Source organism: Panthera tigris, chromosome A2 (assembly GCF_018350195.1).
Source record: "Panthera tigris isolate Pti1 chromosome A2, P.tigris_Pti1_mat1.1, whole genome shotgun sequence".
Classification (NCBI taxonomy): Eukaryota; Metazoa; Chordata; class Mammalia; order Carnivora; family Felidae; genus Panthera; species Panthera tigris.
This window is the reverse complement of record NC_056661.1, coordinates 44,867,299-44,891,207: the sequence shown is the minus strand read 5'-3', so window position 1 is coordinate 44,891,207 and position 23,909 is coordinate 44,867,299. Positions and strand designations below refer to the sequence as shown.

At 38.4% G+C, this 23,909-nt stretch overlaps 1 protein-coding gene across 6 annotated transcripts in view; it reads right to left on the bottom strand.

Moving 5' to 3' along the window:
- The window catches only part of CNTN4 (contactin 4), an 893,176-nt gene that overhangs the window by 19,851 nt on the left and 849,416 nt on the right, over positions 1-23,909 (bottom strand). For 4 of the 6 annotated variants that reach the window (XM_042979430.1, XM_042979434.1, XM_042979431.1 and 1 more), the window contains 2 exons: positions 8,371-8,546; positions 4,110-4,230 (listed from right to left, as the gene is read on the bottom strand). In XM_042979430.1, coding sequence (XP_042835364.1) covers positions 4,110-4,230; positions 8,371-8,546 — 297 coding nt within the window. The remainder of the gene's footprint in view (positions 1-4,109; positions 4,231-8,370; positions 8,547-23,909) is intronic. The other 2 variants (XM_042979433.1, XM_042979436.1) reach the window with 1 other exon arrangement.

Sequence of the window (23,909 nt, the reverse complement as noted above, 5' to 3'; positions counted from 1 at the left end):
TTTTTTAATGTTTTATTTATTTTTGAGACAGAGAGAGACAGAGCATGAATGGGGGAGGGGCAGAAAGAGAGGGAGACACAGAATCGGAAGCAGGCTCCAGGCTCTGAGCCATCAGCCCAGAGCCCGATGCGGAGCTCGAACTCACGGACCACGAGATTGTGACCTGAGCTGAAGTTGGACGCTTAACCGACTGAGCCACCCAGGCGCCCCCTCTTTCATTTTTTTTTTAAAGTTTATTTATTTTGGGGGAGGGAGAGAGAGAGAGAGACATGGGGGGAAGGGGCAGAGAGAGGGAGACAGAGAATCCCAAGCAGGCTCTGCACTGTCAGCACAAAGCCTAATGTGGGGCTTGAATCCATGAAATGTGAGATCATGACTGGAGCTGAAACCAAGAGTCAGGTGTTTAACCCACTGAGTCACCCAGGCGCACTGACATGGCCCCTTCTTTCTAGGGGCTCACTGCATAATAAAAAAAAATAGGTAAACAAAGAATTAAAATAGAGTATCTGTTCCAAATGCTAGGAGAGAATACTGGGATACCACAGAAGTCCAAATTCCTTAATTCATCTATCATATGCTTACAGGTTTCTGTTATGGGCCAGGCAGTGTTATCTGTGGATAGAGTAGTGATAAATGAAGATAAGAGTATTTTGGAAATGGTCATTTCTACCACTGAGGCTGCAGATGTGAGCAGAGAGGGCTTTAGAATGTTGGTGGTCGCAGCGCTGCTCCTACATTCCCATTCCTGCTGCACTGTAATTACTAACCCCGCTCCTGTCCCGCATCATATGCAAACACACGCTTGTATGCAAGGGAGCTGCTGTGAAAATGACCAGTGCTCAAAAGAGTCACCAGACTGTGGCTTTTTCATTGGAACTTCAGGACGGGGCTGGAATCTAAAGACTCTCTCTCATTTGCAGTTTCCGTAAGTCATACCTCTATTTTTCCACTTATCTTCCTGATGTTCATTGTTTCTGCCGATGTACTTAAACCATGGAGGCAAGAGGAAATCAGTTTTAAACGAAGGCTTGGAAATCATAAATAAGTAGAGGGATGGAAAGCAGTAGGCAAACACAAAATATCAACACGGCCCAAGCAAAGACCCGGAGCTGTCCTAGATTCCAACAGAAAAGCTCTTAGTAGGCAGTTAAATGTATCTGTGGCAAGGCACAATTGACCACCTCAGGAAGGAAGGTGATTGTGAGGGAGACAGGATGACAAATCTCATGTCCCTAAGGAGGGATTAAGGAGATATTCCTAGGAGGGCTTTGCTCAGCCCCATAGAGCAGTCAAGTGTACTGCTAAATATGACTGGGCCAGGTCACCAGGCAGGGAAGAAAGAGACGTCTAGCAGAGTGCTGAAAAGTTCAATGTAATTTCCTGAAGTAAGACTTTGTTCTGAGATTCACTCTTGTACCCTTCCTATGATGTCCTAACTTTCTCTTTCTTTTTTTAAAAATCATTTTTATAGACCTACAGGTGAGACTAAATTTAGCTTCTCCCTCCTACTCCTGAATGAAAGGTCTGGAAATCTGTATGCTGAAACTGATTAATTTTCCATGGTGACATTTGAACATGTCAGTCTAATGCCACCTGGATAGAGCGGAGGCAAACTTTAGTCTTAACCAGATAAAGTCCAGAAGACAGTACCATCTTGTTTCCCACTAGCTTTCTTATCCTAGATCTATGCCCCACCCCCATTTCAATGGGTGCTCTTTTCAGGGCCTTTAAAATCAAAGTACACAAGTACAAAAGTGTTCCCCTCCAAACTCCTCAATAAATTAAATTGATAGGAATTATCTGAGCCCATTGCTGTCAACCAAATAAAGGAAATGAAAGGGTGTATGAACTTGGCCATTGGAGATGAGATGGTACTTTCAGCTTTGTTGATGCTGTGTGCTCCTGACCAGTGTGGAGACATGACCTCAAAGAATGTTTACCAACTTTGTCTTGGGGAAGTTGGGTCACTCTTTCAAAATGACAAAATGAGCAAATGTTTATCCTCTGAACAAAATGTTCACATGGCCAGGGGCCCACAGATGTTTCTGTCACAGGCAACAGAAGAGGGAATGTTGGTGTGAGAACAGTGATTCTGCTGCTCTCCCAGTGATGAATGGCCTTTCCACCTGTCTTAGTGCGACAGACTAAATAAAGCAGGTATCCGAGAATCAAGGAAGCTGGAGCCGACACTCAAAGCTCTACCAGTTTCAGATACACAAATCTCTTACAGGGCAGTGGAATGCATTTCTGCATCCTTTCTGTAATATGCAGAAAAGCTGCAAGAGCAGAGCTAAAGGAAATAAAAGGAAAGATTATGGTTTAAAATGGCATATTAATTTATTGGCCTTATTAACTGATTAGACTAGATTTTCTTTTAGACTGAGTTTGCAAATTCCTCTTGGTATTTAATGTTATTTTCTGTGAAATGAAGTATACAATATCATTTAAGAACTTCAAGTATTACTGATTTAAATATTTATTAGTCTAATTTATTGGCGTTTAAACTGCTGATCTGAACATTATCCTAATTAAATAGAGGATAAATTTTCAGCAACAGAATTCCTTTGTCCCCAGGGGTAGAGCAAACCAGCTCTCATGTATTTTAAAGTGGAAATAAACACGTTTCTATAAGTTATTCAATGGGCAGCTCAACCCAGGTTGCAAGTTTTTTTTCTCTTATCTGACTCTCATCTGTACCATTACCTACAGAAAGGTTTTTGTAGGCAATTTAAAGAGGAACTAAAGCAGACAGGATGGAAAAGCTATTTTTCTTTAACCTCTCTTGACAATGAGTTTAAGTAGCTAACTCCCACACATCTCCCCCACTCAGGTTATGCCTAGAGAGCACAGCAACACTTCAGTTGCTTCCCACAATACCTTGTTCACCCTGCACTCGGATTCACCCTGCCTCCACAACTAATTTCCCCTGGAGTTTTGTATGCTTGCACTCAAAACTCTGCTGGCTAGAGATTCCTAAACACCAATAGTTAGGGTTCAGATGAAGGAGGTGCTAGACAAGAGATTATTTTGATGTTCTGATTTGGCTTTACTTTCAATACTTTTTCTGAAGCCACTGTTATATCAGTGCCCTAAATCCACTAATTTGACTTAGCCCAGATGAAACATCAAAAGGCACTTTTAATACTTTAGAAAAGCCTTGTGCATGCATCGGTTTGATTCTGGTACGTATCCTGCTTCCCAAAGATTTTAATTTCAATATAAAAATATTTCTGGGGCACTTAGGTGGTTCGTTGGTTGAACGTCTGACTCTTGATTTCAGCTCAGGTCATGATCTCACAGTTTGTGGGATGGAGCCCTATGTCGGGCTCTGTGCTGACAGCACAGAACCTGCTTGGGATTCTCTCTATCCCTCTGTCTCTACCTCTCCTCTGTGCACACACGTGCGCGCACTCTCTCTCTCTCAAAATATATAAACTTAAAAAAATATTTCTTAAAACTCCATTTACTTCTGTTCCTTTATAAACTGGTTTCTTGGGGCTCAGGCAGGGCCTGTGTAGCCATTAGGTTGAACTTAGGCCATGCTGATAGTGCTCAAGAAAATCTCACAAATGTCATTTTGTCATTTGTCATCAGCCTCCAGCTTATTTACTACATCCTGGGCAGTTCCTCTAAAGGCATATTTTAAGAACTGTATAGAACTATTAACTTTAGGGAAAAAAGGGAACTGAGAAAATGTGGTGATTTTTCTGAAGCCACTGTTATATCAGTGCCCTAAATCACTAATTTGGCTTAGCCCATATGAAACATCAAAAGGCACAGTTTGATCCTTCTTTAAACTATTTGCTTTTGTTAATCCAAAATTATTCTAGAAGGTCATATCAACTCCAACAGCCATAAATCAGGGCACTCGGGGCACTCACAGGAGTTATTTTCAGTATGGAGTAACCGGATTTGCTCTGCAGTTTCTGGTGATACCCCTATGAAAAAGAGATCCGCACAGAACTTCTGTAGGCTGTTAACCACTGTTTACAATTTCAGCTTCTACCTGACTTTCTTCCATAATTCTCAAGTGGTGAGGTTTTTAGAAATCTGTGCAGCGGTAGATATCATAAAAGCGTTTCAAGAACAGAAACCAGAATTCCACATACCTCTGACAATCAGGTCTGCAGCAGCAGACAGCCTGTCTACACTTGTTTGGACCATGCAGACGTATTTCCCAGCATGCTTCAGCTGTATGTTTCGGATCATCAAATCACCAGCTGAATCCTGCTGATAAAGTAGGAGAAAGTAGCTACAATTACTTTTTAATGAGCTCTAAATATCATTATCACATGAAGGACACTGTGACTAATGGATTTATTTTACACTGGCTGATGAAAACATTAGTGATGCAAGCCATAGCCTATTAAGAATATGTGAGCCTGCTTGAGAGATAAAAACGCCAACATTTTCAGGACACACCTTAGACAAGACCTCAGGTATGTGGCTTCTCTGGGTCTTTGGAGCAGTTTGCACCCATGTTGGAAGCACTTAAACTACTTACGGTGGCTCTCGATTTAGTCCTGTGGGTTGCTTCAGATATGCGCTGAGCCTGAAGCCTTCACTGGCATTCCAATACTTTGGAACTCTATATTTAGAAAGGGGAGGCAAGCCCATATTTGGAGGCATCTGCATTTTACTGCACAACTCTGTCTCATAGCCAGCATTTTGATTGCTCCCAGATTTGAATTAAAAGATTATGAGGACCAGACTCTCTAAGGAAATCTAGCATCACCTAGTGTGGAATGCTGCTAATTTGTTTTTCAAATGCCAAATGCAAGTTTGATTAGCAGATGAATAGGACTGATTACATCCCAGTATGGATGTCTGTGTGCCACAGAAATATTTCTACTCATCCAACAGCATGGTACTTTTAATAAATATGACAAGATGTCTCCGCAGGTTATCGCAAAGGTGGCATTTTAACCAAAGAACATGGCTACCCCTTGGAGGGTGGTTATTCAAAAGCTTGGAGAACAGGTGGCTTGCGTATAAGTGCTCTCTACAGGCCAGATTCAGGAAGCTATGCTTACTTCTAACCTCCCAATGGATAACAAGATAACATAGGTTATTTTGGCCCTGTTGCTGTTCTTCCAAATGACAATAATGTTGGATAATGCTTAATAGTATTAGAATATGGGAACCATATATTAAAGCTGAATACTCACATGTTCTACGAGGTCAGTGCTCTTGTTATCCTTACTTTACAGATGAAGAAACTCAAGCACAAAGAGGTTCTATGACTTGCCTAAGGTCACCTAGGTAGTAAATGGCAGAGCTGGGATGTGAACCCGTAAGGTCAGGCCACTCTACCATCCAGAAAGACCTTATTCTCATTCTAAATAAGGTGTACTTAATTCCCTTTGTTTTAGAGCAACACATCCCAAATTTACCCAGGACAATGGAAGACCTGGAACTGCCAATAGTTGTAAATAGGTTGAGAAGAGAGGCTCAAGCATTCAGTGAAGGGAAAGTTGATGGTTGGTCCTCAGCTATCTTGGGCTGTGATTTCATGAAAGTCTCTGGGTATTAGCTCACTGACTAGGCCTGCTGGGTGAGGTTGTGAGAATCAAATGAGACCGTACATGTACGTGAAATCCTAAAAACTGTGAAGCACAGAGTGCAAATTGGTATTACTGATGACCATGAGCAATCATGTCAAAGGTATTAAATCTAATTCAAGAAGAGCTGTGATTTTTTTTTTTTTACCTGAAATCTGTTTCATTTTTAACACTTGGGTTCTCATTCAGATTGTATTTACTAATCAAGTTTTATAATTACTCAGTAAAATAGGATAATAATTGTTACCCTATCTCACAGGTTTTCTGTGAGGTTTAAAGAGCCTATATACATGAAAGTGCTTGATAAATCAGCAGGCACTTTGCAAACAGAAGCCATCATCGTTACCATTATTGGTACTTCTTTACCCAAGACATTCGTGTGTTAGGACTCTTGAGTATAGGTTTCAACAGAAAATATGCCTCACGAGGGGGCACGTGCAGGGAAGGCAGAAAGCTGTATTTGTTTTAAGGAAATGTATACACTGTGCCAATAATCCATTTTATTCACCAAGGGTTTAAGGGCCGAGGAGACTAGCTATAGCCTGGAAATTTCAGAGTACAACAAAGTATTAACAGAATGTGCTGTCTTTGTTTACAGATTTTGACCAGAGTTGTGTTTTTAAAGTAAAACTGAAACAAAGACAAAAAATAAAGTCAGGATTGAGGAAAGAGTCTCACACAAGGAGACCACAATAACTTTCTCTTTTCCTTTGAAGTCATCCAGATCAAACAGTTCACTGAGATCTACATTCATGTTCCCACCACAATGAACAAAACAGCACCAGGTTATTTTCCCCTGCTGTGGTCTGTTCTGTTTCTGACAGAGCACTTGGAGGCTGTCAAAGGACAATGGAATAACAGCTTTTCTAAAAACTGCTATAGGCTGGCTCTCCCAAGCATAACTTCCACTATGCTGACCCAGGAAGCAGAAACTGCAAAATGGCTTGACTTCAGAATTGCTTCCTTACGTTTTCTATTGACAAGTCCTACCTCTACAGACATGACGATGCTGGTAGCTAATATACTTATTTCTCACAATTTGTAGTGCTGTCCTGAATCTTGCACTTATTAGCAATAACTGATTGGTGTTAGCAGAGTTTCACAGAACAGACAAGCATTTCCCATAGGAAAGGCTAACGAGAGTGATTCCACAGATAGAGCTCTCTACGGAAGGTGGTCATTAGAGCTTGACTCCATTAGGGGTGTCTCCACCTGTGCCTCAGCCCTGGCCGATCAACAGCCAGTCCAGCATAAAGTCCTCATGTGTCTGACTGGCAGGGCATTTATTTCAATGAGTCAGGCAGCTGTTCTAATTGGTTGGTGCCTGTGCCGTTCTGGGAGATAATATTTTTAGCATCTCTCCTGCCCAAGACATTGGTCTTAGTATGAAAATGAATATTCTGCTTAATCTATGAAAAGTTTTCTCAATTTATAGTTTCCTGTTATTAACATCAATATTACTCTTCCTTCAATTAGTACAACTATTTAAATGTATCAAATACTTCTTTTGTGGTAGGCATTGGGCTATGAACTTTTCTAGACCCGAAGGTATTTAATATCTTCAATGCCCTTGTGAAATTAATATTTTTCTCACTTGGTTTCCAAGCTGCATCATATCAAAGAAGTCCATAATGCTTAATATTGGCAATTTCATACAGCCTTTCTCAACCAGGGTTCCAAGAGGGAATCCCTAATGACCCAAGGCATCCACAGATAGAATAAACTAACTTCTCTCCTACATATCCAAAATAGTACCAGTTGTATATGATATCTGGGAAGACTGACAAAATGCTCAAATAACTCTTGGTGTTCTGTGAGAGACATCATTTGAAAAGTCAGCAAGAATGTAAGTCAAGTAATTAACATGAGTAGTAATGTATATGGTTGAGTGGAAAGCAGATCCTCAACCTATCACCTGGATAATTTTATAAACTAGCCCACTTATTCTCAACATAAGGGGGAGGTGAGGCAAAATGAAGCGGGCACATTGGATTCCTATGGCAGGGGCTGGGGAAGGCTTTTCAGATCATAGCTTCATTCTTATTTTCCACTGCTTTATGGTTGGACCCTCCATAAGAATGGCAGTCAGAGTGAATCTTCATTACTAGTGAGCATGTAGGACTGTGGTAGGCCCCCCCAAAATTTTTTGAGAACAAGTGTGATAAATACAAATTGTTTCCAGATTTAACCTCATCTTGGCATGTGTTCAATGGTAGTATGTATTTTTATGGAAAGTAAGGCTTTTGAAAATTCAAACATTTGAATTCAAAATTACCTGGATAATAAATACTCTGATCAGACTTTCAGATTCAAGAAAGAGAGCCCTAATGTCGCAATGATGTGGCTCCAAGGGGAGTTTAATCAGCTGCCTAAAAACACATGAGTAAAGTATTCTTAAGATATTTTTCTTAACCAGGTGCCATGATATATGGTACTGTATGGGGCACAGAGCCTGGGTTTTGAAGTTTAAAGCTGAGTTCTGCAATTTAGGGCTCTGAGGTCAAGGCAAGCCATACAATTCCCCTGAGCTTCAGTTTGCTCGTTCATACATAGCATGGAATAACTAGCCTATAGCATTGCTGTGAGGGTTACGAGGACTGCCATATAGGCTCCACTAAGTAAGTGGAGCCATGTTGATCAGGCAAAAAGGAGCAGGAATTAACCAAGAATTTCTTAAAATAAGGTGCTTGAACAAAAGGATCACAGAATAACCATACATTTCTTTTCATGTTAGTCTAAAGTTGAGTCACTTTTGAGAAGTTCAGTTGCATACTGAATTTCCCGTAGATAGTCTGATATTAATACTTACCCCCCCGACTCTCTCAAAGTGGTCCCCATCTTTGTCAAAGTCTATCAGGTGTCCATTAAATGACCAAGTAAAGACGATGTCCAGCGAGTGATCATGTGTTACCTGGCATGGCAGAACAATACTTTCTCCAACAGTGACATCCATACTGGAAGGGGGGACCATCACCCTTGTTGGATCTGGAGGGTGAAAACAAAGGCAAACAAACAACAAAGCCTGAGAGCTTGTGTGGAAATAAAATGCAGGATCCAAGAGCAGGATAAAACACTAAGTAGTTTTGCTTTATTTTTTCTTAGGCTGTGACCAGCAAACCTCAGTCATCTGGGAAGCTGAGACTCAGGCCAGGAGGTCATTTTTAATATGAAAAGATGAAAACACTCATTATGAGAACCTTCACAGAGCAACAAAACTCAGCTGGGGAGCACTGAGGTTAGATCTCAGAAGACACTCACAGAAGGGCCCACTTCTGGCAGTCCTGCTCAGAAATTGCCTCTTTAAAAAGGTTTTCATATCTCCCCAGTGTCACTAGAAAGCAGTAATTCAGTTGAGTACAAACAGGGAAAAGCCATGTTAATTTCAAGTTTGGCTTTTTTTCTCCCTATTATAAAAGTGATAAATGCTTAGTATGGGAAATTTAGGAAATTCAAGAAAGTTAAAAGAAGGGACCAACAAAACCAAACCAAACAAATCCTACTTACTATTTTACTGTCCAGATAAAACCTCTATTTTCATTTTGATATAATTTTCCTCTGTCTTCTTGATTTATAGTTTTTTAGTTGTTTTGCATTATTGTAAACACGATACACATATGATTTATCTTTTTTCCTCTTTATCCACATATTTTTATAATCTGCATCATGTACTATTAAGTTTATAGTCTTAGTCTATTTGAAACTAAGACATTTTAGCAACTTTTATTATAAATGTAATATAAAAATTCTGTAATGAACTCATTGACAAAATTATATATATTTGTATATGTAGATTACATCTTTAAAATAAGAAAAAATTCACTTCTAAATTTACCCTTTACATTATGATTTTAATTGAAAATGAAATGGGCTTGTGTAGCTGAGACAGTTTATAAACCCCAATACTACATTCACATGCCAATGATCTTTTATTTTTCCACTGCAACATTATTTCATAAATGTTGTCAGAGAGTACAATGGTGGAAAGCAACTTGAATTAAATGTAAAGGTCACATAAGTACCTAAAGAATGAAATTCTGAATTCAGCCATATTCCAGAAATTTCTCCGCTCTCAACCAAATCAGACAAAATCAACCAAACAAACCATAATAAAGAAGACAAATCAGGAGCGCCTTGATGGCTGTTGGTTAAGCATTCAACTTCTGCTCTGGTCATGATCTCATGGCCTGTGGGTTTGAGCCCCGTGTTGGGCTCTGTGCTGACAGCTCAGAGCCTGGAGCCTGCTTTAGACTCTGTGTCTCCCTCTCTCTTTCTGCCCCTTCCCCACTTGCACTCTCTCTCTCTCTCTCAAAAATAAATACACATGAAAAAAAATTTTTTTAAAAAAGAAGACAAATCAAAAGCAAACAAAACAATGAAAAAATATTAATACCCTTCAATATTCACAGGATTGTATTTCAGGCTGTGGGGTATATAAATATTAATTAAGTGTACCTCCCCAACTAAAATCTCAGCTGGAAATTTTGAAATGATATCTCATAGAACACGTTTGATGGGCCTTACTTTCTAACAACACATACTAAACTTCTTTAAAGAGAGTATTTAAAAGAGTTTTTCTGCCCTCTTCTTATCCAACCATGGAAAGCAAACATCTCAAGTCATTAGAAAAGGAAAGTCTGTGTCCATAAACAGATTATTATCTCGGGTTAAGATATCCTTTTGCTGTTTTCCAAAAATAGGACAAGATCATAAATGGATTGGTGTGTTTTCGTTCATTGCTGTATGAGTGATGTCCACGAAATGAGCAGGTACAAACAGGCATTGTCAGATAAGAGGTAATGGGAGGTAAAATCCTTTATTTTAAAATCTGAGGCTTTACAAGTTACATAATCAACATTTGCTCTATTGATTAACTGACCTGCAGCTATAGATACAGATTGAGATTTTTAAATGAGGGAACGAACTGAGAGCAAAACATCTTAGAATAATTCTCAGTTTTAAATTTAAATTTTCCTCATCTATAAAATGGAAACTGGAATGAATGATTCCTGGTTAAAATCATAGGTGTGTATGGTTTTTATTCGGCAAGCTTTTGCCTAATTTTCCTCTAACTAGCTGTCTACTGATTTCACAATTTAGGTTCTTATCTTAATGAACCTCCATTCATTTGTTGATTTATCATCCACCAATTGTGTAGTGTGTATTGTATGTATAACCATGTCTTGGTACCAAAAGAGATATAAAAAAGAATGAGGGAATAAAAGCATTCATAATAATGAAGTGAGCCACTTACATTCCAGACACTGTATTAACACTTTACGTGGATTATTTCATTTATTCTTAAGAAATAGGTACTATTATCATCTCTACTTAACGGATGAGGGAAACCGATGCCTAATAGCCGTTAAGGAACTATCTACTGTGCTAAGCTGCCTCCTTTCATTTAGCTGAAAACATGATATCCATTCGTGAATCATCTAGAGAACAAGTCTATGGGCATAATACAGCAATTTGTACTCTTGCTTAATTCAATAGTGAATTGAATTAAATGCAGAAGAAATTCCGAGAGGGATGTGGGGTGAAGACAGTTTCAGAGGGCTTTACTGCAAGAGTAATGAAGTTACTACCTTAACAAAGTATAAAAAACAGCAATGACTTTATGCCTAAAATGCTGGCTCCAGCTCTAAGCTTACACACCAGACTTCTGAGAGCAGAGTCAAATGTCCAGGCTCAAGACCATAAAAATGTCTTCGCTCCCTACTTCTGACAACTTCTGGGTGAGCAACAAGGAGTTGGCACATGTTCCAAAGCCTAGAGTCATATGCAATTCTGGCTTGCACTTTTAATTGACATTTGTTTGCTGAAGAAGTGCTCATCCCTTTATGCACATGTATGGATTGGGGACAGATTTTATTATCAGTGAACTCAGTAGCCGGTTAACCAAGGACTAGAAAAGTTCCCTAAATCAAGGATTATGCTGGTACAGTCTGGGCTGACAGCTGCTAATTCATTAATTTAACACTTGTCACCGATTCATGTTCTGAGCCCTCGAGCAGCAAGAATCAATGCAAAGCAAGCCATGCAGTATATACACACCAGAGAGGTCTCCTTGGGACTAGAGAAAATTAAACTAAAGAGGTTGAAACCTCATTATCTAGTTGGTTTTCTGAAATTGTACGCTTGTTCAGTACTCTTGCTTTCTATGTTGTGAATTCTGATGCTTTTCACTTGATTAATTTCCTTAAATCTGAATACAAACGCTGTACACAAATAAACAGATGGCTTCTTCAAAACAAAACTGTCTCCCCTCCTTGGGTTTTAATTCATCAAGATGAGGAAGAACCTATATTTACGACTTCTGTTCTGAAGAGTCACTCCAGCTATTGTTCTGTGCATAGAACTCTCAAAGGCAATTAGGACTCAAGATGTGAATTGATGTCTGGATTTGGATATAATTAAATACCAACAATAAACATGACCAACAACACACCTAAACTTTGCTGCTTGCTCTTGGTTCAACCTGCAGAGAATGATAAATTCAGAACTCCAGAAGAATGATGTTTGAAATGTGTATATTTACCAAGTGTTTAACCCCCCTAAAATAAAATAAAATAAAATAAATAAAAAAAATAAAATAAAATATATGTTCTACATTGTTTTCTATAATAGGGACAGAATGTAAACTAAGTGCTTTGTTCTAAAGAGCATGACAACCACGAGAGAGACAATTATGTTCAATTCTGTTAATGTTTAGGTCAACAGTTAGATGCATAAATTACAACACTTATTATCCAAGTCATATTTTTTTCAGACTTTCATTGTTGATGGAAAAGCTTTCTGATCCAGGGCTTTTATTATTTGTAAAAACAAGTACCTGTGAGTCCACAGGGTAAGAATTCTATTTTGATTTTGCTTCCCCTATACAATACCAACCCTTCCTTCATTTCAGTTGATAAATACTTTCATTCACAGTGCCAAGATATTCACTTGGTGACTACCAGGAAAGTACTTAATGTGTGTTTTATTCCTCTTCATTCTTCCTTTTGTTAGTGAATTTCTTCACTATAATGGTTTTGATGATGCCTTTTTAGTTAGGTTGTGTCTTCTTTTTTAAATTCATTTTTATAGATGGAATTTTAAACATGGGATTCTTCAAAACCATGAGGTAGTCAAAGCTGACAGCTCCCCTCAAATGACACAGGGTGAAGGGCCAGAGAGCTATTTTTAATAGTTAAATGCTACAACAAAGATGGTTGGTTAATTTTCACGATAAATCTGGAGGTAGCATCCTAGGACTGAAGTGCACTCTTAGTTGGTCTCATCTTTGGAATAAAAATAAAACCTGTGTCTGATGAACTATATTTATCAATTCTGCACAAAACACACATCTAAAAGGAATACCCTAAACATGAGATGAAAGTCCAAATTCACAGTGATTTCAAGCTGGACCAATTCTTTTCATTTAGGATGAAATGTAATAGGGATAAAGGCAAAAGGTTACCCTTAAAAAAATCAGCTACAAAAGTACAGGCTGGAGGAAGACTGGATTGGCAGCTCATGTAAAAAAGACTAGAACATTTCAGTGTCAACAGGGTCTATGAAGCTGCCAAAAAAAAAAAAAAAAAAAAAAGCGAATGTGATCTTAAGTTGCACAAATAGCGTGTGGTATTCCATCTTAGAAAGGTAAAAGTTCCATTGTATCTTGCATTAATGAGACCACAGCTTGCTAGGAACAGCCTTTGGCTTCCTTGGCAGATTAGTGCACGTAGGGTAGTGAAGCACCTAATAAATCTATAACAGCTAAAATAACAAAATGTTTGAAACAGAAAGAGAAATTAGAGAAGATATGAGAGTAGTCTTCAAATATGTGAAGGCTTTATAGGCAGAAGATGAACTAAACTTATTTTGTGTTGCCCTAAAGTACAAGGTACAAAGAGGTATATTCTGGTTCTGTGTAAGAGAGAACTTTCCAACAATTTGACCTTTTCAACAGGGAAATGGGCTGCCTCAGGAAAACATGAATCACCATTTCTGAAAGTATTTTAGTAGAGGTAGGCACCATTAGAGAAGATATGTCAGGTTACACTGAAAGCCAGCCAGGCTGGATAAAGCCTATTAGAGCTCGGAAGACGGATGCTTCCCTGACCGCCCTACTCACTAGTGATCCTTTCCTTTAGTGAAGCTTGTCAGCATCAACTATTTTATTTCTTCAACATTCAACCTGAGCATTGTTGAAGACTATCATTTACATATATTCAGTTTCTCCCCTACAATCAGGTTCCTTGGGGTCAGGGACCACATCTTATACTTTTATAATCCCTGCAGCCTAGCTCTGTACCTACTCATGAGGGCTGGTTAAGATAAATTGTTGACAAACTGTAAATGGTGGTATTGGTTAATGATAAACATAAGGCCCTGAACCTTGAAGTGCTGTAGATTGGGAAGGTATTGTGCTGATTTTCTTATTATGTACATAGAACATAAAAAAGGAGCCACCTAAGGGTTCATTCACTCTATATACTCTGGCTCTTCCTCTGTGTTCATTACTGACTTTTGCCTCTAAGGCGACATTTAGGGTTTATTTTTTTCTTGCTTGTAAAAAGCAATTTATTTAAAAAAAAATTTATCTCTGAATAATTTCAAATTTACACAAAAGTATCCAGAAATACAAAGGATTCTTTTACCTTCACACAGACCCCTCCATTGTTAATATGTTACTGCATTTGTTTATTTCTTTTCCTTTCTTTCTTGCATGTAATGGTATATAATAAATAAACCTGATATTATGTATAATATATAATGTTTACTCACTGTCATTAGCCTTTTGCTTAACCCTTTAAAAGCAACTACATACAAGAGATCTCGTTACCCTTAAACATTCCAGCACGTATTTTCACAAACAAGAACACTTTCCTAACAGCACACAACTCTCCAAATAAGGAACTCAAAATTGGTACATCGCCATTTTGTAATCGAGATCTTGTTCAAAATTTGCTACCTTTCTCAGTCCAGGACCTTATCCAGGAATGTGTGTTGAATTTAATTGTCATGCTTCTTAAGATTCCATCAAGTTAGAACGTTTCTTTAGCCTTTCCCTACCTTTCAAATCTTTGACAGTCTTAAAGAGCATAGGCCTTACATTCTGTAGGATTATTCTCAACCTGGATTTATCTGATGTTTCTCATGACCTGATTTAGATCGTATATTCTCAGCAGGACCAACGCTAAAATGCTGTGGTGTATCTTTTAAGTGCATTGGGTCAGGTGATGTGTTGTGAACTCATCTTCACACTGATCATCTGAACCCTGATCATCTGGTCATGTTGGTGTTTCTGGTTTCTCTACCTCATATTGAACAATTTCCCTCTGTGTAACTGATTAGAATTTTGTTGGGGGGGGGGTATTCTGAAACTGTACCAATTTTCTGATATTCATCAAACCTTTACCCACAGACTTACAATCTGTTAAATATTCTTGCTTGAAGCAACCACCTCTGTGATGGTTGCTGAATGGCAAGTCTGTTTCCATCATTCTTTGTACATGTAGTGGATGACTTTTTCCTTTAAGGAAGAACTTCTCTCTCTCTCTCATGTTTATTCATTCATTCATTCATTCATTCATTCATCTGTTTACTCTTGGCTTCCTATTTGGGTGGTAATACATTACTATTGTTACTTATTTTGATGATCAAATAGTACCCATCCTGGCCAGTGGGAGTCCTTTTAAGCTGGCTCTTATGTCTCTGTGACATTATGCTCATTTGTTGAATAGTTCCTTACTTTCTGGCCCAGTAAGATGTTCCACACACATCTTACACTTTGCTGTAGTGCTTAAAACAGCAATTTCTGTAGGGAGGACTGGTTCTTTTTAGTGGAAGATGGTTTTGATAAATTAAGATGTGGACACCATGTGTTTATTGATTCTAGGACCATTCAGCCAAAGAGCTGAGTGCTCACACATACCTACACATGTATAATACACATATACATCTATAATTTTTTCTAGATCTTACCCTCAAAACATTTACTTATTTCAACTCAACACCCAAAAAATAAATAAAAATGGGCAGAAGATATGAACAGACATTTCTACAAAGAAGATATCCAGAGGGCCAAAAGACACATTAAAAGGTACTCTACATCACTCATCATCACCAGGGAAATGCAAAACTACAATGAGATATTGCCTCACACCTGTCAGAATGGTTAAAGCCAACAACAGAAGAAACAACAAGTGTTGGCAAGGTTGTGGAGAAAAAGAAACCCTCATGCACTGTTGGTGGGAATGCAAACTGGGCCAGCGAGAAAACAATATGGAGGTTTCTCAAAAAGTTAAAAATAGAACTACCCTACAATCCAGAAATCACACTACTGGGTATTTACTCAAAAAATACAAAAGCACTAATTCAAAGGGATACATGCACCAATGTTTATAGCAGCATTTACTATAGCCAAATTATGGAAGCAGCCCAAGTGTCCATTCATAGATCAATGGATTAAGTAGTTGTAGTAGCTATATATAATGGAATATTATTCAGTCATAAAAAGGAATGAAATCTTGCCATTTGCAACAATATGGATGGAGCTAGAGAGTATAATCCTCAGTGAAATAAGTCAGTATAAGAAAGACAAATACCATATGGTTTCACTCATATGTGGATTTTAAGAAACAAATGAACAAAGGAAAAAAAAAGAAAAAGACAAACCAAGAAACAGAATCTTAAATATAGGGAACAAACTGACGGAGTTTCTTCCAGAGGGGCGGTGGGTGGAGGAAATGGGAGAAATGGGTGATGATTACACTTATCGTGATGAACACTGAGTAATGTATAGAATTACTGAATCACTATGTTGTACACCTGAGACTAACATAAATTTGTTTGTTAACTATACTGGATTTAAAATTAAAAAAATGAAAACAAAACACCAAAAATCATTTACTTATTTGCTTAATCACTTTATTTTTTGTTCAGCCTAACCAATTCCCAACTTTGTCAACTGTCCCCTCGGCCCAGCATTTCTGCGCCCACATTCAAAACTATCCCATGTCCTGGGATTTTGGGCCCAAAGACCCACGTCTCCATACAGCTCTCCAACCCATCTTACTGCCCTGTATCTTCAGCTACTATGCAGACTCCCCTGTGTTGGGAAGGGAAGGGATTTAGGAAAATAAGAGAATGGAATGGAAGAGAAATGGGACTTAGATTGTTTTAGCATTTAAAATGTAAAATTTAGGGGTGCCTGGGTGACTCAGTTGGCTAAGGATCTGACTTTGGCTCAGGTCATGATCTCATGGTTCGTGGGTTTGAGCCCTGCATTGGGCTCTGTGTTGACAGCTCAGAGCCTGGAGCCTACTTCCAATTCTGTGTCTTCCTCTCTCTCTCTGCCCCTCCTCCACTCATTCTCTCTCTCTCTCTCTCTCAAAAATAAATAAAAACATTAAAAAAGAAAGAAAAAGTTCTTAAATCTGGATAGAGATTCCTCACCTCCCCCAGTTTCCCGGCAATAGCTGTGACCCATGCTCTCTGACTTTAGCCATAAACAGCTTTAACTGCCCAAATATGCTGATGAAATAATATATATTCAATGTATCATCATCTAGATAACATTAGGCATCTACACATTTGGTATTTGTTTCCACCTCTCCATTGTGGTTATAAATTATTGTTCCCTTGGAAATTCTTTAGATGTGTATGATTTCTTTTAGACATTTATTTCTCATTAAGATTTGTTTTCTAGTGAGCAAGTATGTCTACAAATTGAAAGTTTAAAAAATTTTAAACATATGCTATTTTTCTCTTTATCTTACCTCTCTTTTTGGTAACACAAAATGTGATTTGTTGTATGAACAAGGGAAAGGGAACCAGTTGAAGAAGTAATGAAACAAAGATTTTATCTTGGTTGAAGACAAGGAAACCTGCCCTTCTTAGGTAGTGGAAAAAAACACAGCAATGGCACAGGGCACTTTCACGAGTCAAGGTTTTTAATCGATTCATGCCAAAAAGTACCACCACGTAATATGGCGACCTGGTTCTTTGAACAAGTTGTGCAACTTGATAAATGACATCAGAAGAAAACACAAGGCAAATTCCGACTCCAGTCGGATTGAGAACAAATGGGAGCCTTTTGTAAAGCAATTGACAAAGCACCCTTGAGCAGAATGCTTACCAGTCTATTTCTAAGGATGAGGGAAAAAACACAAGACAGAGCAGTTTAATAAGCCTGGCAGCAACAAATGGACACTGCTATGCACAAGCCAAATGAGGGTGGTAAAGTAGAGGTACTTGGGAGATGAGCAGCCAAATGATAATCAACCCTATGAGATTTGCTGCTCAAAATGGGTGGCAGAGAGAACCTATTTCGTTATGACACCAAATGCTCTTGGTTGCCTTTCAGGTCTCCAAATTGGTTACAACAACTAATAATACGGTTTTGTTTTGTCTTGTTTTGTTCTTCTTAATGTTTATTTTTTACTTATTTTTGAGACAGAGAGAGACAAATTGCAAGTGGGGGAGGGGCAGAGAGAGAGGGAGACACAGAATCCGAAGCAGGCTCCAGGCTTTGGGCTGCCAGCACAGAGGCCGACGCGGGGCTCAAACTCACAGACCGCGAGATCATGACCTGAGCTGAAGTCGGCACTTAGAACTAACTAAGCTACCCAGGCACCCCTGTTTTGCTTTTCAATAAAGCAGTTATAATATGTCTTAAAATTATTCATGGTCAACCCATTTCCTCTTATTTTCACCTGCTACCAGGGAAAACAAACCCCCGGGTTTGGGATTTGTGCCATGTTTTAGTAGGAGGGTTTCTCAGCTGGGATGTCTATCTAAATGGAAAGAATTTTCTGCAGTCTAAGCTTCCTCTATGAGTGAGGATACTCCTCAAACAAAGCAGCAAGCAATAACAAAGGAAGGGGATATGCTAAATTTACCCTCTTACATTTTCTTGTGAAGCTTTCTTTACAATTGAAAAGGAATGATCTAAACAGACTCTTGGAAAAGATTTTCATTGACAAATCAATTGTATGTTCAGGTTAAGGTATAGTTAAAATTACTCTATGACTTTTTTTTTCTGCAACAGGAGATTGAAAAAAAAAAAGTGAAAAATTGGAACCACAGGTATATTTCAACCATGGAGAAACATTCTCATCAAATAATAATTAGAATTCTTTCTGTTTGTGAAGGAGGGATTACAGGTCTGTTTTCTTCAGCTACTCTACATGAGTAACTCTCCCTTATGAGTCGCTGAGCAAAAAGATCCCAAAGAAAGCCCATTAGTGTCAGTGAAACAAAGTAAATCCTATTATAGACAATACATAAGAATGGCACAATGAGGTCTTTGCTGATTAAAGGAATACATTATTGTACCTGATGGACATCTGGTTGTATCTACTGATACAAGGTAAGAGAATATTTATCTAAACTGCAAAAGAAATGAAATGTACACCTTGAGGCAAGGACAATGAATTCCATAGACAATGCCTTCCATTGTCATTACATGCAAAGTAACACCAAGTGCTCATTCATAGCTTGCTACATGAAGAAGGATCAGTATCTGGTCAGTAGGTGGTGCTGAATCCTCAGCAGAAAGAGAAAGCATCCCTCCTTTCTGTTTATCCTGCTCCTGTCAGCAATTTTCTACGTTTTCAAATTCCTCAGTTTAAGGACTCTGCATCTTGGGAAAGAGGCAATATTTCTCATTTTAAAGCAGTGTTTCTTTGTTTGCTTATAGATTTGAGAAAAGGTCGCTGAGGAGCATATGAAGCTTAAAATAGAGGGTATTAACTATCTTTGTAGACATTATTAGTGACCCTCCCTTTATTCGATGCAGGAAGGATTGATTTATAAAGCTTTCTGCAAAACAAAAGCAAACAACTCCACCCACCCTAGCAGTCTGAGTCACTATTGACTAGCTTGTTTGGGGGCTTGTCTAAAGTTCTAAGTGAAATTTTTCCTGAAACCCTTCAGGATGGACAACTATTAATAGCTCCTAGGCCCCTGTAATTGCTGAAATGCCCCTTATGTACACATGGCAGATAAGACATCATTTAGCTAACGAAGGTTCTTTCTCTGCTGCAGTGCGCTCTACAGAGTGTGATCTGTATGCATATTCAATGAAACTTAAAGAAAGGACAATGAAAACTAGGAGAGTCTTCGATTAAGATTTTGTTAGTGCCCTTCGTTTTGAGGAGAAGGTGGCAAATAGCTGGAAAACACACTCTTCTGGGAAGAACTACTTTCTGGGGGTAGATTTGAGGGTCACTGCACATTTGGTCCAATCTTCCACACCAGAGATAGGGAAACTTTTCTTTCTATTGAGAGTTGCTGACCCAGAGAGGAAAGAAAAAAAAAAATCAATTGAGAAGTATAAAGCAACTTGTTTTATTTTTAGAGAGATGTTTACAAGTTTTCATGCCTTTTAAATTAGGTACAGGGGACATAAAAATCTAAACATTTATCAATGAATTTAAAACTCAGACCTAATCTACGTAAAAGAGAGTGGGTTAGGGGGAGAATGGGAAAGCAGAGACAGGAAGAGAAGAAGAAAATACTGAGAAACAGAGCAAGAAAGACATAGGCAGAGAGCAGCAGAGTCCTTTGCTCCAAAACACCAGAGATCATATGCTGAATAAAGGACACTCACACAGAAAGAGAAGGCACACAGTCACACAATTCTTGGAAAGTGAAAAGGCATCCTTTTGTGGAGCAACATTCCATTTTGTGGTTTTCAGGATATTAAAATAGAAACCTTGGCCAGGCAAGCTGTATCAGTGTAAATACAGTCATTTACAGATAAGTTGCATCTTGCTACTCCCACCTAAAAGGTGCTTGGAATTTAGGCCACAGTGCTAGTTTGACCCTAAGTCCCACATTTCCCTCATCTTCATTGATTGTCCTCTACAATGATAGCTGGGCTTTGCCATGATGATAAGGGAAGCACTCTGGTGCTAATGTCATCTAAAAATGAGGAGTGAAGATCAGCATTAAAAATCGGTCAGATACTTTAGAAAGGGATTTATTAAAGGCAAAAAGAGGAACAATATTCTGGCTAGGCCTTGGTTAACTGAAAAAAACAAAAAACAAAAAAAAACTACTTCTTCATTCCAGAAACAAATTACTTGAATTAAAACAAACACACAAAAACCCCTAGGGTTGTGCGCGCACATCCAAATGTCCATTCCTCAATAAATCTTTTAAAACTTTACAGGAAATGTACTCACTTCCTAGATTATCCATTAGAATCTAAGAGCTCACAATTATTAGGGAAAATAGAGAGACAAGACTCTGACCTAGTTGTGACAAGTATGTATGTATTACTCGCATGACTCAGGCCAACTCCCTTGGGTGTCCCTCTGAGCTGTGGTACAAAAGAGTGAACAGTTTTGCAAATTACTGCAGCATCAAATAGACCAATACTCATATAGAGATATGTAAAAAAAAAATCAATTCATTTATTTGTTAGAGCAGGTGAGATAAACAAGGTACAGGGCCCTTTGTAGTTGTAGATCATTGTGCAGTTTCTTATCCATTTCCACCATTCTCTTGTACCTTAAGACTGACCCCCATGAGAGTTGCTTCTGCATTAGGGAGGGAAGCAAACAGGCTCAAAGAGATTGTCTTGCATTTGGCTACCATGTTAGGACATGCAATTTTGTACATCGCTAGAGACTACCATTCATACAGTGAACAATGTTCACTTGTACAACATGGCAGCCAGTAGAATACTCTGCCATTTTTATCCAGGGTGGAGGCTACCAAACAATGCTGCAGGGTCAGAAATAAGTTGGACATTCAGTTCTCTGGAAAGAAGCCAAGGCCTGGAGCTTATCTCAAAAATGCTAGCTGGCAATTATTTCTCATAGAATAAATGACACTTCTTTTAGTGATGCATTGATGTTGACAAAGGTTTTGCTAAAAATAGCAGCATGATGAAATGTATAAAACAATCTATGTAGTGTCTTAAAAGCCTAGTTTCAGGTTTGGCCAGATAGCACTGATTAAGTTTATAACCACCAAGATGTCATTTGACATCTCTCAGCTGTAGTTTTCTCATCTGTAATTTGGAAGTGATGGTATTTGGCATCCTAGGATGACTACGAAATTCAAACTGGGGCAATGGATTGTAACATGCTTCATAAACCATAAAGTGCTACACGAGTGTGAGATGCTATTATTACTGTTACTCTTGATGCCAAAGATTTGCTTGGGAAAGAAAGGAAAAGGAGAAACTTATTTTGAGGATAAGAAGAGGGTGACAATCTAAGGGAAAAAGCTCACTGTAGTAAGTCATAGCTCCAAGACAGCTGTTGGCTGCTTAATAAAAGCCAGTGAAGATGACAAAGTAATTTCTGGTTCAAGCATGAATGCTCAAGTACTGGAGCTTATGTTCGATTGCCAGATGCTTCAAGCTAGTAGCTAAATCCAAAGACACCAAAGGCACTTCATGCACCAACAATATCCTGCCTTCTCAAGTCAGAGGACTGCATAAATGCACATTCCAAAAGGAAAGGATGTCACTGGAAAATTAACCAGGAGGAGGAGTCATTGTGAAACTGATCGGAAAGGTGGCACATAAAAAAAGAATCATTAAACCACTAGCTACAGGAAAAGGTAAAACACGAATAGAAAAAATGTAACATCTGTAGGGTTGGGCGATAAAAAGAGACAACACTACTCTTTGCTAATGATGAAGGTGACCATTGCTCCTGGTGTTGGAAGAGGTTGCATTCATTTATTATTTCTGGAAAGCTGTCAATGGAATACTTAATGCAGGTGATTTAAAAGAGATTGTTAAAATGTTTACCTTTACTACTCTAACTAAGGGTTAATGTTGCAATACATTTATCAAGGTGGTAAAGTATTTTGTTTATTACATTTTCCCTTTTGTTTTGTGGTTATCTAGTAGATTATTTATATGAGGAGAAAAAATAGAAAGTAAGGAGATTTCCTATGCATGCCTAGTTCCTATAGACTGGAATTATCACTTCAAGTTCCTGGTGAAATGGTGCTAATACTATGAGGGCCAACCATAGCTGAACTCTACAGTTATTATCATCATTTCAGTTTACATATATTATGTGTTTATATGTGCCAGGATCTGTGCTAAATAGCTGCATTCATGACCTCCCTGAAATGTTAGCATTGTGAGGGCAGAAAACAAGTCTTTCTTGTTCAGCACAGATACCTTCTACATAGTGCACTTACTGACACAATAGGTGCTCAATAAATCTCTGTAGAATGAATAAATCACCAGCAGTTACACTTTATGACCCTATGATATAGGTATCATTATTGTCACCATTTAATAAAAGATGAAGCCAAGGTTCCCTAAGAGGCTAAATATATTCCCTAAGGTCACAGACTTCATTAGAGGGAGAAAAAAAAAAATTCAACCTCCAGTGTGGTTGACTGCAAAGCCCTGTAAGTTACTGATTTCCATTCCACTATGACTGCAGCTCACTGCCTGCTTTAATTCATTGTGAAAGAGGGGTTTGAGTTGCTGCCAATGTTTAGGTATAAATGAGCTTTGCTTAATTTTCCTTTTATTATGATAGAATGTGACATGACATGATGTGTTGGAACCAGAGGTACTTGTAGGACTCAAGACTTAGGAAGAGGGAGGAAAAAACCCCCCAGGAATTCAATGGAGCCAAGCTTGATAAGGCGAAAAAAAGAACTTAAGAGAAGAAGGACAAGAAGCAGCTTTGGGAAAGCCAAAAAGGAATCGTCAGACTTTATTATCAAACGCTCCCAAAGGTAGTAATGTTTTGGTTATTTATGGAACACAGCTCCGTAAATGAAGGCTCAGCCCAGCTCAAAAGGAAGCAAAAACACACGGATTTAAAACATTTCCAAGTAAAACAAAAATTCTTTTCAAAGTATTATATATTGGAAAATTGGACCCCTTGAATGAGAGGCAGTTTTGTTTACGGATTAACTATGTGAACAGTGAAGCCAGACTTTCTGAGTTTTAATTCTAATTCAACCACTTACTGACTCTGTTGATCCTGGGGGGAATCATTTCTCATACCTCAGTTTCCCCAGATGTAGAGGGAAGGACAGCATATACCTCCTACTTTGAGGATTAAATGAGTAAATTAATAATAAAGTTTTGAAAACAGAGCTTGCACATAATAAATGTTAGTTGTTAGTAAGAGTCTAGCAGAAACAAAGCTGCTTCCATATTTCATTCCGTGTAAATGTCTAAATCCTTACAGTGCTTGACAACACCTTACCTGATCACAAGTGATGTTTCTGTTGAAAGAAATCCTAAGTAAAGGAATCTCTTTCAGGTATATAGATAGATACCTGCACCATGCCCATCAAAAGTGAAAATTGCTGTCTAGACTCTGGTAGCAAGAGGGTGTATATTCTAGGTAGAAAGCCACTCTT